At 48.6% G+C, this 13,713-nt stretch overlaps 1 protein-coding gene across 1 annotated transcript in view; it reads left to right on the forward strand.

Annotated features, from left to right (window-relative positions):
- The window catches only part of LOC144158035 (uncharacterized), a 210,887-nt gene that overhangs the window by 103,288 nt on the left and 93,886 nt on the right, over positions 1-13,713 (forward strand). Inside the window, exons 7-8 of the mRNA XM_077688715.1 lie at positions 1,053-1,123; positions 10,010-10,486. Of these exons, the coding sequence (XP_077544841.1) occupies positions 1,053-1,123; positions 10,010-10,486 (548 nt within the window). The remainder of the gene's footprint in view (positions 1-1,052; positions 1,124-10,009; positions 10,487-13,713) is intronic.

The raw sequence follows: 13,713 nt of genomic DNA on the forward strand, positions 1-13,713 counted from the left end.
TTTAGCGTAACGCCTACAAAAGGAATTCGTTACACACCGGGTCACTCGTTTACCAACGCCTCACGCTAGAATGCTTCGTGCTTCAAAGACGCGAGACTTTTACAGCAAAGCTGTATGCCTGTATACCCTCCAACCGTTTCATATCCGTGGGCAAAAACACCAAGGCGCCAAGAATACTTATACACTTCATCCTTCACCCCTCCCAAGGTTTCACATTAGTGGAGATGGCCCGATTTTTGGGAGGTTCCCAGTCCCCAGCTACTACTTTCCACAGATTTTAAATCCCTCTTTCCTTTCGCCCTCGTCTCGGAGATCGACTTGCTCCACTGGAGGGAGTACAACAGGCGGCCTGTTGGTGAGCCTTAGTGGCTAACGTTTAGCAAGTCCTGGCGCCTGCCTAGCTCACTTTTTTCTTCTCTGGTCAGTAAAATATCTTGCAACAACAAAGCCTTCGAAACCTTGTAAATTTCCTGAAATTTTTATGGGTACTTCTGCAACTTACTCAAGTTTTGGAATGGTGTTATTTTTTTAGTGTTACCAAAAATCGCCCTGTGTTGAAGGGGTATAGTTCCTGTGAATTTGTCAACCATTTGTAAAAATCGCTAACAAAAGCATGTGACATAAGTCCTTCTAAACACTAACCGGGTCAGGAGCCGCAGTCTCCTTCAATATGGAATTTATTTTTTTGAAATGAAGCGAATGAAGCAATGGCAGGCCACCGATACCGGGTGTAATATCGAGCAATGCTCAAGAAAAATGAGATATTCTTGTAGACAGTAGTACAGTACTGGCAAAGGTACAAAGCAAAACGGACGCACGTTGCCTAGTTCCACGTCTGGCTTGTTTTTCTTTCACTCGTCTTTGCCTTTGCATGCATCAGCAAATTTCAGTTGTTTTAGATAATGTACTCCGCTTTTGTAATGCACTCATCGCATCCCAATTTTGAAATTATGTTCTCACTTTTGCCAATAACACGAGCCATCGCTGAGAGCATTAACACGCGCACACGCAGTCTGTTTAGTCAAACAACGTAATTATTGTCTTCTTTTCAGCATGTTAATCATACCCGGAGGAAGAGTCAAGGTTATCGACTTTGACACCAACAAGGTCTGCGTCGGGCACTGTAAGTCGGGTGGCGACCAATCCGCCCCGCCTGTCTCGAAAATTGGGACGCCAATCAAGTCCTATAAGGTTAATTTTAAGGGGAATGATTTTGTGTGTGACTACTCATTCTCTTCCTAAAAACGCCACATCGGGGAAATTATTTTAATGTAAGCAGCTGTGAACTATGGGACCATCTGCATTTCCACCTTGCTACTGCTGATAGCATATTTATCTGGTAGGCAACACAGCCTTGTTTTCGGCAAACGTTTCACTGCTGATTTAGAAACGGATGAGTTGGAAGCAAAAGTAAGTGAATATTTTAATGCTTGAATGAATCCGTTTCGCTCAATTTTTCTTTACCAACGTGGCGAAAGAGAACTGTGTGTGTGTGTGTGTGGGGGGGGGGGGGGGCGTATGCAATTTTGATGTTGTGTAAGTGCTGAAAATTAGGTCCCTGAAGGTGACGCAGTCTTTAGTATTGCGGCGGGGTGTTCCCGAGTTTGTTGCTGTTTCTCACTGTAGCTACTGCCGCTTTTTCCTAATTTTTGTTCCTGTCAATCCTAAGGGCCCTACCGTCTTGCTCGCTGCACCGATATGTTTGCCGCTTGTCTGCTGGCCAAGGATTTTGGGAAGTGCCCGTTTCTTGACTTGCGCCGCTGTGCTCGCTACGTAGTCGCTTGCTCTTCCTGTCGGCGCAGTCATGCGCCTACACCCGTGGCCTGCACCCATGCCTTGCTGCCTCGGATGATGATGTTGACACGAACGCGCCCTAGGCCCGATTGCGTCATGAAGTGAATCGCCCGCGAGTAAGCGCCCAATGAAATTGCAGGATGCGTCGCACCCAACGGCCAAAGGCATTGTACCCGCTCTTTACCTGCCACGGGTTTTTAATGACGGATTGATTGATTGATTGATTGATTGATTGATTGATTGATTGATTGATTGATTGATTGATTGATTGATTGATTGATTGATTGATTGATTGATTGATTGATTGATTGATTGATTGATTGATTGATTGATTGATTGATTGATTGTGGGGTTTAACGTGTCGAAGCTACACCAAGACTATGCGGCGCGCCGTAGGGGAGAGCTCCAGATTACGTTTGACCGCCTGTGTATCTTTAACGTGCCCAGAAATCTATAACACACGGTCGTTTTCGCTTTTCGCCTCCGTCAGAAAAGCGTCTGCCGCGGATGGGATCGAACCCGCGCCCTTGAGCTCGGCAGCACAACGCCGTAGCCACTGAGCCACCGTGGCGGGTTATGTCGGCTTGCTATCATCGTGTAATGAGCCAACTAAACCTCCACATTAAAAAGTTACATCATCTTCCCGTAGGGGAACCCTGAGTAGTATGCAAAGCAGCCACGGGGTTGATTCAAGTGCCCATTAGTTTGCAGTTCGGCTTGCTGAACGCCCGGAGGTGTCTTACCCTTTAATGGCTCCTGGAGCGACAGTGTTACCGGTGTCTTCCTGGGCCGGCCCGAGATGAGCCGAGCATGCGCAGTGGGGGTGTGGACGGCGCCACAACAAGGGAGGGACATAGCCCCGCCCATGAGATGCTGGAGCGACCGTGTTGCCGGTGTCTTCCTGGGCCGGCGGATGGATGGACGACGGACGACGGATGACGGAGCCGAGAGCAAGAGATGCTTTGCATCTAAAACCAGCGCAGGTTTTAAGATACGCCATTACATTCCCGATCGGCATAAAATTTCGAACAGGGATATACCACGTGCTCGCTTTTACTTTTTAAAGCTGGAGTGATCTCTTCCCAATCCCCGCGTCGACAATCGCGTGGTCGGTTTCTCAGTGCTGCAGAAATAGGCATCTCAGCTGCTTAGAAATCAGAAGCGGAGGGTACGCGATAGTCAGAGTGTGACAGCAGAGCCATTCATCGGAGCTATCAATGAAGCGCGCTTGACAATCTCACAATCCGTCCCTCGTTGCTAGCTGTCAAAGCCAGTATCCCAAATGTGTCGCTACGCGTGCCCGTCGGAAGCTCCCTATACATACAGCCACGCACATTGACCAGTCAGCCTTAATAGTGCTCCCGAAAAAAGGGAGCGAGAGGATGTAGTCCATAACGACGACGTGGTTGTCGTCATTTTCGAGTCACCTTGACTGAAGTGTTAATTCATAGGACCCAGTGGTCGGCGCGCGAACAAAAGCATGCGAAGCAAGTGCATTAGCTCATTTCAGAGTCAAACGTTCAGAGTCCGGCGGAAACATCTTGAAAACTTCGCCATTGCGCTTGCACCTATTGGGGCGTATGTTTAATGCGGGTATGCATGCAGGGGTATTTTTCGCTAACTCACTCAAGATCGTTTGAATAACGCGTAGCGGCAACTATAGTCCATACCACAAGCTGCATGCAGCACTGTGGAGGCTACATTGTTGTCAGTAGAGCGCCCACTAAGGGCGCCTAATACCCTAGTTACACGGCGGAAGTAACCGCAGGTACGTTTAACCGTGGTCACTAAACTTTAACCGCGGTTATCGCAAACTGCGGTTTTGGTTGTTGCACGGGAAATTCCAAGTGCGTGGACAGCGGTCACTTGGTTGTGAGCGTAACAAAAAATATTTTAGCAAACTTTTAACTTCACAATAAAGAACAAAAGAAAAAAGCATTGTAGGCAAAGCGAAATACCGTTAAAGCAGTCGCTTCAGACCCAAACGCAACGCACCCACGCGCGGCGAGGACAGGGGCTTCCCCAACAGCTCGCAACCGCCTTGGTTTGCTCAAGTCTACTCGGTGTTGGGAACTTTAGGCTTAGCGTCGCGGTAGATATTTGACCACCGCTATCTCTACAACTGCAAATTACAATCCATAGCGCAATTTTTCACCGCACTAACAGCCACTTTCTCGCATGTGGAAGTTCTTTTCCGCGATCAGATTGATTTCGAAGAGCGGCGACAAGCTGTTGCTGCCGTGGTCTGGGCCGGTTGGAGCCGCTTGCAGTGCCGTGCGGCGTGTTTTCAGGCACGGCCGACGTGCGCGCCGATCCTTACCGAATACTGAAAACGCTTCATGATTACCTGCTTTATCCATTTTTTGGGCAGACGATGTGCGGAATTTACAAATTTAGCATGGCTTTTGTCGAAGTTGATCGGGTGGATCGGGAAATGAGCTGCTGCTGACGGGCAGTCGAGCTGATTGCGAAAGCGACGCAAAGAACGCAAGCGCGTCTTGGGGGCAGCTTTGGGGCACCCGCTATTTGAGAACCTTCGCCTCTTCCTAACGCCAGGTGATTTTTTTTTCGCCTCCGCTGATGCGCCGCTGCTTGCGTCCGAACTGACTTGTGCGATTTTGAGCACTGCGCGTCTGCAGGAACTGCGGTTGGCGTGACCGAACTGAGGTGGCCAAGATGAGTCTGCGTTAACCATGGTTAGCCGGGTAACCGCAGTTTCGTCTGTCGTGTAACGCTGCAAACTGCGATTTTGTCTAACCGCGGTTTGCTTAACCGTGGTTAACTGTGCCCGTGTAACTAGAGTATAACTGGCCTAACTCACCGCGAAGAAAAGCGAAAATGGGTGCCGGGACCTTCCGGTTCCACCTGCCGATAGGGGAGACTGAAAGGTCCTTTGAAAGCCCCCTTCATGGTGAATTAGGCGCCCTCAGTGGGCGCCGTATTAAAAACAATGTAGCCTCCACAGTGCTGCATGCAGCTTGTTACGGTATGAACTATAGTAGGGACATTTTTGGCCGAATAAACGCGGGTTCCAGTCGTCAACAACCTCTTAACCTTCCTCGCGAAAAGAAAGCATAATTACGTATACTTACATAGCGCATTGTGACGTAAAAAAAAAAAAACAAGGCGGAAAGGCTGCTTGCTGTTATGACACCCGACTGCATCCCCTTTTATTTTTAGGCATGATTACCTTGTGCCTAATATACTTGAGAAGACGGGAGGGGTGTCCGGTCCGGTAGAAATTGTAACAGCGGTTACTAGTGAGGCCAAAATATACAGGAGAATTATGCATGCAGGGTGCTTTCTGGGACAAAAACAGTGTACTCCCCCAGAGCAGGATTTGATCACCCTGGTGTAGTAGTATTCGTCGGAAACCTCCCATACTGGGGCAGGACTTCACCCTGCAGAAGACATAAATAAGCTGATGCATCGATGCATAAGATGAAACGGCGGGACCTTAGAGTAACGGGGCGATTGCCGTAGGATCTTTTGCATGGTATGTACAATCATGGAAAACTGAAATGGGAACACAAAAATACCATCTAGAACACGCAAAAAGAAAGAATATAGATTGCGGGCTTGGTAGTATATTTGTAGAGAGACATTTTCAATCGTTGTTATGCTGCAATAATGCCACGCAACAGTTTCACTTGCACGAAAAGAGGTCGCGCTGTTTGTGTGTTCTGATTCATATTTTTGTGTTCGTGTTTCCTTTGTCCGTGACTGTACATTTATTCAGAGCTACAGTGCTTTCGCGAGATAGTTGGGTTTGCCCCGAAGTACTTCGGTGCGCGGGCGCCGGACACGATTGAGCCAATCGGCTGTAGCAATATACAGGTTCGCTGGAAAAGTGAAAGCGACAGAATGGCGGAAGCTCAACAAAGCGTAGATTCTTATTTGCTACACTTCACAGGGAGGAGGGTTGGATGGGATTTAAACAAAGGCGCTGGAACCACGGATAAGTCAAGTTTTGAAATCGGTTTGGGAAAGCTAACTTCTTTTTCATACTGTGACAACTCTTCGCTTGGGAAAGCCATGGACAGACGCGAACACAAACCACTTGCAGAGAACATGTACGCTTGTGTGGATGCGGGGGTTGCTGAATTTGTGCCAGAATGTAACAGCTCCAGCGTTTCGAGGTGTATTTTCTGCGAGCATCGTGACGGCGCACGCCCTTGGACAGGAGGTTCCATCCATCGTTTGGCCGGTAGAGTTGACCAGTCACGGAAATTTGAAAAGTAATTTGCACATTCATGCGTTTAATCGGATCTCCTGGTATAATTTGTAATCACGACAAACTTTCGTGTCTGTTCCTATTATAGGCCTTCAGTCTGTTTTGAGAGCCTAGCTCTTTCGCTACCGCCGGAAAATTGACTAATTTTAGGGGTCCAAGAAAACATTTTTTTTCCTGCTAAAAAATTGGTTCGGCACTAATTGCAGGAGCACAAAATGCAGATTATTTAACGGCATTTCCAATAATACCAGTTTTTTAAAGGTTTTTTTATATCATAGTTGTAAAAAAAGCATCAAAACAAAATTTTTGTCAAGTTGCCGAAAAAAATGATAAAAAAGGACTTGTGTATATCAAACCACCGTTAGTAGAAAAAAATTAGAATATACATTTTGTAGGAAAACATTTCAAAAACACGCCCTAGAAAAAATGCCTACTTGCGCGGAACAGTTTGTCAGATATAAAAAAAAATGTTAGCATGCACGGTGCTCGTGTCATGCGGTGAAGCCCAACCTCTAATTCAAAATGTGCAATTTCGGGTGGTTTCCTGGAATAAATCTGGCGGTTTGTCATTATCAGAGGCACCAATTTGCCCCCACATAACGTAAAAACATCTTTTCAATGGCTGACTTGGCATTTACAGCGAGCACAATATTTGGGACAAGCACGCGAGGCGGAAAAAAACATGCATGAAGTTGAAAACGGAACGCCTTGGCTGATGCTTGTTGTCGTTCACGGTCAGTTATCTCTCAAAACATAAAGCTGAGCTTTATTATCATCTTCTTACTCGCAATTGTAGCCTTGCTCACAAAAATGAGGTACGATGCGACAGAATCGTGCCCTGCGGTCTTTGGCCGAGTAGCAGTTGCGCGATAAAAAAGATCCACACAACGAGCCTCCTCTATTGCAGCGCCACCTAACATTTTTCAAATGAAACAGTACAAGAACTTATCGGAGACTCCGTCCGAATAAACAGTTCAACTAAGCAGCAACATTACACACCCGGATATACCCTCGCATAGAAACGAAACTGGAAGGCGAACAGCTGGCAGTGTAAGGCCGGTTTGAAGCGCTGTCCTCGGCGGAACAGATATCTGGCGACTGGGTGTGACCTTTGACTTGCATCTGAAGTTCTTATCGCAGAAATCGGGTTAGGGTAGGGGGAAATCAGGAGCGCCGTGCTTTGTTCAAGGATCAGTCGCGGACGCTTCAGGTGCCATGGCAGGTAGCCTTGAAGTTGGGTGACTGCGTAGTAGCGCTAAATATGAATTTCGCGATGCAGAAACGAAACCGAAACTGTTGTAGACTGTTTGAGAATGGTCCTGGGGTAAGTAGAACTACCACAGTACATAGAACAACGTGCGCAAAGGCAATAAAACTGCCTAAAATCATAAAGTAGCTTTGCAACCAGGCACTGCTTGACATTTTCAGCCGATTTCTGGGATTATTACTGCCAGAGCGCGAACCTTACGATTGCAAATCGTTTGCTAGTTCCCCATTCACGCCCTTCAAGTTCAGTTTCAGGCACTGCTGGCGAGCGCGTCCGCCGAGTAACGGCTAGAGAATGGACCTTTTTCCAGTAGCGATCTGCGCATGCGCAGGCTGCCGGTACGTCATTCTTGGCAGGCGCCTTCGGCAAAGTAAACAAAAGGGCGCCCCTCAGCTTTCTGCTTAGCGCTGTACGTTTTTATTTTTTCTTTGACACCACCCTCCCCACCCGCCTCCTCTAGGCTGAGTCGCCATCCTTATGTTAATAAAGTTTCATTCATTCATCCATTTCTGTGGAACACTCGTGGTGGGTTCGTGCGAGCTCACAAAAAAATCGTTCTAAGGAAAGGGGCAAACGTTTGAGGCTGACCACGCTGCAAGCACATGGCTACCAGGAGGGTATTAAGGAAAATGAAAAAAAAAGTAAAGAAAGGGTGCTTCGAACACTGCAGATTTTATGAGAACGCGCGCTTGCTACCTTGACATTCTTGTGAAAGGTACGGGAGATGGGTGGGTGCGGGAGTGACTGCAGGACCAGGATATTTGTTGCACGAGTTCTCCGAAAGCCCGACTTTTTGGGGCGCGTTCCTGACTGCCATCTTTAGTTCGCTGTGGCGGCCGCTAGGAGGACCGGTACTGGAAGAAGGTCCATTAACTTAACTGCGCGGGAACGGCGCTTACTGATATCACGGATGCTTTCCCGCGTCTCCGCCGTAGTGACATTGTCGGCGAGCCTAGCGACACGCCTCCCCTTTCCGCACTCCAGTTGCCGCTGCGCCCGATTCCAGCTTCAGGTCGCGGGCGGTTGCTTCTGGCGGCCGCGCTCTCGCTTCCGGTTGGCGGTGATGGCGCATTTCTGCGGAGGCTTGATGAGCTTGGCTTATGGCGTACGGCAAGCGCCCACGAACAATCACTCAATGATTTTAGTAATCCTCTTGCGTAAGTAACGCTTCAAGTTTAAAACAATGTCCCTCAACCAGTGTGTTATTCCCATGTTAACTTCTAAGGCAACAACGTAGGGTACCACTGAACATGTTGACAGAAAACATACGCCCCCCGAGAGGGAAATGGGAAGACAGCTGATAGGAATAACGGTTTCGAATTGGAATTGGGTTTTGAAATTATTTACGTAGAATGCATCATAGTACAAATTAAGAGAAACAAATGCAAGTTGGTCCGAAAGAGAACTGGGCGGAGCGCGAACAGGTTGGCTACCAAAATGACTACCTTATGGCCGGGTTAGAAGTAGGCGCAGTCAGAAAACTACTAAAAAAATCAGGTAAGAAAATTCTGCGGTAAACAATGGATTTAGATAAGGCAACGTAGGAGTGATAGTGGGTTTGTGAGAGAGGCCTTCACGCAGGCACAGGACATTATCCTGTTGATAGTAATAAAAAAGGACGCAAGGCCAGTTTACGTTGGCTCCCACCTTTCTTTGCACGTAGTTCATCAGTGTAGCCATAACAAGTGACGCCAGGGAAGGCGTAGACAGTAGTCGCGATTTCAAGAGAAACTTTTGGCATATCTGGCCCCCTGACACCTTAAATGTGATTTTTGACCGTTGCTTTTCTAATAAGAGTGTATGCCGGTTCACAGATATGCTGGTCCCCGTGTAGGAGAAGATGCAGTGTTAGCCCCTCGGACGTTCCACCATGTTCGTCCTCACCGGAGTCGGCTTCACCAAAACTCCTTGTTAGCAGAATCAGTCTTCGGAATTAATTTTGCCAACTCCGACGACGAATCTTAGTCTGACTACTTCTGATTGATTGATTCTGGGGTTTAACGCGCCGACGCAACGCAGGCGATGAGGCGCGCCGTAGTGGAGGGCTCCGGATTAATTTTGACCACCTGGGGATCTTTAACGTGCGCCGAAATCTCGTGCACACGGGCGTTCTTGCTTTACGCCTCCATCAGAAAAGCGGCCGCCGCGGCCGGGAATCGAACCCGCGACCTCGTGCTCAGCAGCGCAACGCCTTAGCCACTGAGCCACCGCGGCGGGTTCTGACGACTTCTGCTAAACTTTGTACCAGAACTTCTTTTAAATTTTATTTTCCGACTAACGGGATCTCCTGTACTTAGTTTGGGAGTGCTGTTAGGGAACCGATGATTCCGTAAACGTAATGTAATAAACGTAAACGTAAGGGGATAAATTATCACGGTATGCATGTACCCGGCGTTTTGTTCGTGCGCAGAGGTGCCGAGACTGGTGTTGCCCATGCCGAGGGGAAGCGGCTTTGTACCGCGCACGGAACAAGTCCTACACTCTCCTTTAACTCCCCATTTATGTGTTCGAGCATGGGAACACAGAGCGTTGTTTTCAGTAGCTGGGCGTCAAGAGTCGCGTATATTGTCTCTTTGCACATCTATGTTTTACAATGCTTGTTCGGAATATTGTTGTTTCTCATTATAGTCGATGACCGGTTAGGAGGCGCCAAGCCATTCGGTGTGTGCGCACTCTGGGGAACTGTGTAGTGATGCTAGTTTAATCGGTTGCAGTCTCGAAGCGAATCTGCAAGGGCTACTTCAGCAAGACGGCGTTCGAGTTCCATGACGGCGAGTCAGCGGGTACCGTCCCGTACATGTCTCCCGAGATCCTGAAGCGGAGGCCGTACGGGCGCGCGTGTGATTGGTGGTCGGTAGGCGTTACTTTCTACAAAGTGATGACGGGCCGCGTGCCATTTCGTGGGGAGAACAAACATGTACTGAAGGACAAAATCATCAACCAGCCCCTGAAGTGGCCGAACGTCTCGGAGCACCCAAATTCAGCCACGCCCGAGGCCAAGCACATGGTCTACAGACTGCTCATGAAAAACCCTATAGACCGACTCGGCTCGAAAACTTACGGCGAAATACGGAACCACCCTTTTTTTGAAAATTTCAACTGGAAGAAACTCTCGAGCAGTGAAGATCTCTGCAACATCCCCGCGATCGCGGAGTGCATGACCCGGAAGGAGGAAGAAAAGGAGCACCTTAGTGAGTACCTCTCCTTGCATTTCTCATCACTGGTACGTATAACATCCACTGGAGAGTGTCTGAAAATACGGGCTGGCGCGTGGTGGATCTATTACAATGTACTGTCAGAGTGCTTGAATCTCTTGTTTTTCGTGACCCTTTAAAGGGGCCCTAAATTTAGATCGCGATTTCGAGCTTGCTATCGCTAGATTACGTGTTCTTTTCTTTCCTTGTTAACATGTGAATTCTCGTTGCGTTCAAGGGAGTATACCGACGTGTAAGGCGTAGCCTCTGTAACGCAGCTGGCGCTGAAGACAACGGCGCCGCTATTGGCGGGTTCTACCAAATTCTGCAGCCAATAAGCGTTTCCGGCTCTAAAGGAAGAGATTAGTGGTTTCGGAGGTTAGGGCGGCTTCTATGCGAGCGACACACCGGCACGGCGTACCTTTGTAGGGACGAATGTCGATCGTCGCCATCCATCACACGAGTTTAGTTGAGTTTGTTGATTAGTCCGTCGTTTACAATATATCAATAAAACGCTGAAAATCACGGAGCGGCTTCTGCAGGCGGAAGCACTACGTGCGTGACCACGGCCAGCATCTGCCTGCACGCTGGGCAAAAAGCGCCCATGAATCGGCATACGCCGCAGTAGCTAAAACTTGCCGCCGCCCTCCAGAGCAGGACTAATGCTGAAAGTTGATTGATTGTATATATAGCGTTTAACGCGCCGACGCAACACAGGCGATGAGGCGCGCCGTAGTGGAGGGCTCCGTATTAATTTTGACCACCTGGTGATCTTTAACGTGCGCCGAAATCTCGTACATAAGGGCGTTTTTGCTTTTCGCTTTCATCAGAAAAGCGGCTGCCGCGGCCGGGAATCGAACCCGCGACCTGGTGCTCAGCATCTCAATGCCTCACCCACTGAGCCACCGCGGCGGGTATACTGCTGAAAGTCAGTTTACAAATGTGGGATAGGGAGTGATAGTGCGGTGAAAGATTGCGCCTGGGATCGCCGTCAGCGCGACTTCACAAAGCGGTGACCGAATAACTGTAGCGATGCTAAGCCTTTTCTGTGCCGGACGTACGCTGCCTCGGAGGGACCTGTTCGCCGCGACAGCGCCAAATGCAAGAAACCCAAGCGGGGCGCTCGTCGTTGGTGGAAATCTTCAATTATTAAAGCGAAAGCTTTCTTAGTTGGACCGATGGCGTCCTGTCAAAAAAACGAATGCATTTACCCATAGACCAGTTGGTCGACCGAAAAGCTCTGATAAGATCTCAGGGCACACGGCGTGTCCGTGAAACCGGGCTTGCATTGTGTCAAAACGGTTACTCGAAAATCGCGAAAAATTAACGGTTTTAGAAAAGACAATACAAGCATAGATCATGAAGAAAGAGTGCAATAGCTAGAGCAAGAGTGCAAGAGTGCAATACCTTTACCTCATAAACCACATATCGGTATACATTTAGATCGTTTGTAGATGCGTTTACTTAGTGCGTGAAAAATCATCGCCTGGATTCGTTCTTCTTCGTTTGCGATTTGGGTCTATGGAGGGTCGATGATCGATTGGACGCACTTGGAAGGTTGGACGCACTTCTCGCGAATGTTTTGACGCACTTTTGGCGTGAGAAAGCTTTCGCGCTTCTCCCAACTTGCTCGAGGAAGGGATGGTGAAGTTTTGTTGGGAGGGAGCATGTTGGGTTTGGGGCACTCCCATCTGTGCTTCAAACACTCGTTTCCACTATTCTAGAACTGGCGTGCCCATGCTAGCACGACGCCGACGCGAAAAGCAGTGAAAAGCCAGTAGTAGGAGGAACATGCACGTCGGATGCTAAAAAAAGCCTGACTTAGCACCGAGCGAAGCCAATGGCTGCGCATATCTCGGAGGGAAAGGACCCTGACAAGCGTCTCTATCTTGTCTTGCTGCGGGCTTATCAGCTCGTAGCAACCGCAGCGCTTTGGGGCGCGATGAAAGAGCGAAAATGCCAGGCCTTCAAACCTTCGGAATCCCATTTAGGGCCCCTTTAAGCTCATTTCTACACTAAAATATTGCACAGTAAATTACTTTTAAGTAAACTTGAATGTTTGAAAGGCGAAATAATTAAATGGCGCATTGGATGATAAATCAGTCGGGTGTTCTATACATGCAGCAGCGAAACGGCAGCAAAATTGTCATTGGCTGTAACGTGTCTTCTGACGCCGTTGCGTGTGCATCAAAAAGAAAGCACAACGAAAAAAAAATCGCGCCAATCCACCCTGTGAATGTGGTAAGGAAAGCAAAGCTGTAAACGGCACCCATAACGATTACTCATGCGACGTCACTTAAAATCACTCACATCGCTCTACAAATAGTAAAACCAGAGAGAAGTGAAATGCACTTAACCACACCATTTATTACTTCAAAGAGATATTCTTGGTAAGGTTAAATCAATGCATGATGCATGAACGGTGTTTGGTTGAGTTGTATTGTGTAGCACAAGAGTGGAAACTTTTTTTTATAAAATCAAAGTAAGCTCCAACCCGGTGATAGACGATCTGACTTCTCCGTCTCTGCGCCGCGGACGGAGGCGACGAGACTTGCGGCTGAGAAGGAGGAGGAAGAAATACTTATGTTCAGATTTCTGAACGGCCCAGAGTGCAGCCCTGGGGAGTGATTCCTTCTTCTGCGGGGCCCATATGCAGTCCGCGCGGCCTGTGTTCTGTCCACCCGCTGAAGCTGGGTAGGTAGAGAGGGCTTGGACAGCAGCATCTCCCATTGCTCTTGTTGGGTAGTTGACGAAAAGAGAGGAGTGTGCTCAGAGCTAAAGTCGCACACCCCGATTACGGGGCGGAGTATTCCTACTTCTCAGAAAAGTTTACATTCAGCGTCGTAGCGATTCGGATGCATTACGTGAAGACGCGTAGGCTGTGGGAAGGAGCCCGGATTGTATGAGCCGTAGGGTAGTTTGTTGTTCTCTGGAAAGGTCAGGGTAAGGTGAAGGTACGGTCTGTCTCAGAAGGCGATAATGCCGGATTATCTCCCTGGACGTGACAAGCGGGTGACTGTCCTCGTGCAGCTCCATAGCACGGGAGGTAAAAGCGCAGGCTTGTTGGGTGGGCGTATTTGTTGCCCTCCATTGAAGCGTGAGGCGGTGTCCAGATGAGCTGAATGGAACCGTTTGGGGAGTGGTTTTTTAGCACGCCCAGTGCAGGTCAGGACACCCAACCCGACTGGTAATTCCAGTAGGCTTGCTGGGAATCGGTGACTACC

This window comes from Haemaphysalis longicornis, unplaced genomic scaffold, assembly GCF_048455015.1.
Source record: "Haemaphysalis longicornis isolate Haplotype H1 unplaced genomic scaffold, Haemaphysalis longicornis Haplotype H1 scaffold_1, whole genome shotgun sequence".
Lineage (NCBI taxonomy): Eukaryota > Metazoa > Arthropoda > Arachnida > Ixodida > Ixodidae > Haemaphysalis > Haemaphysalis longicornis.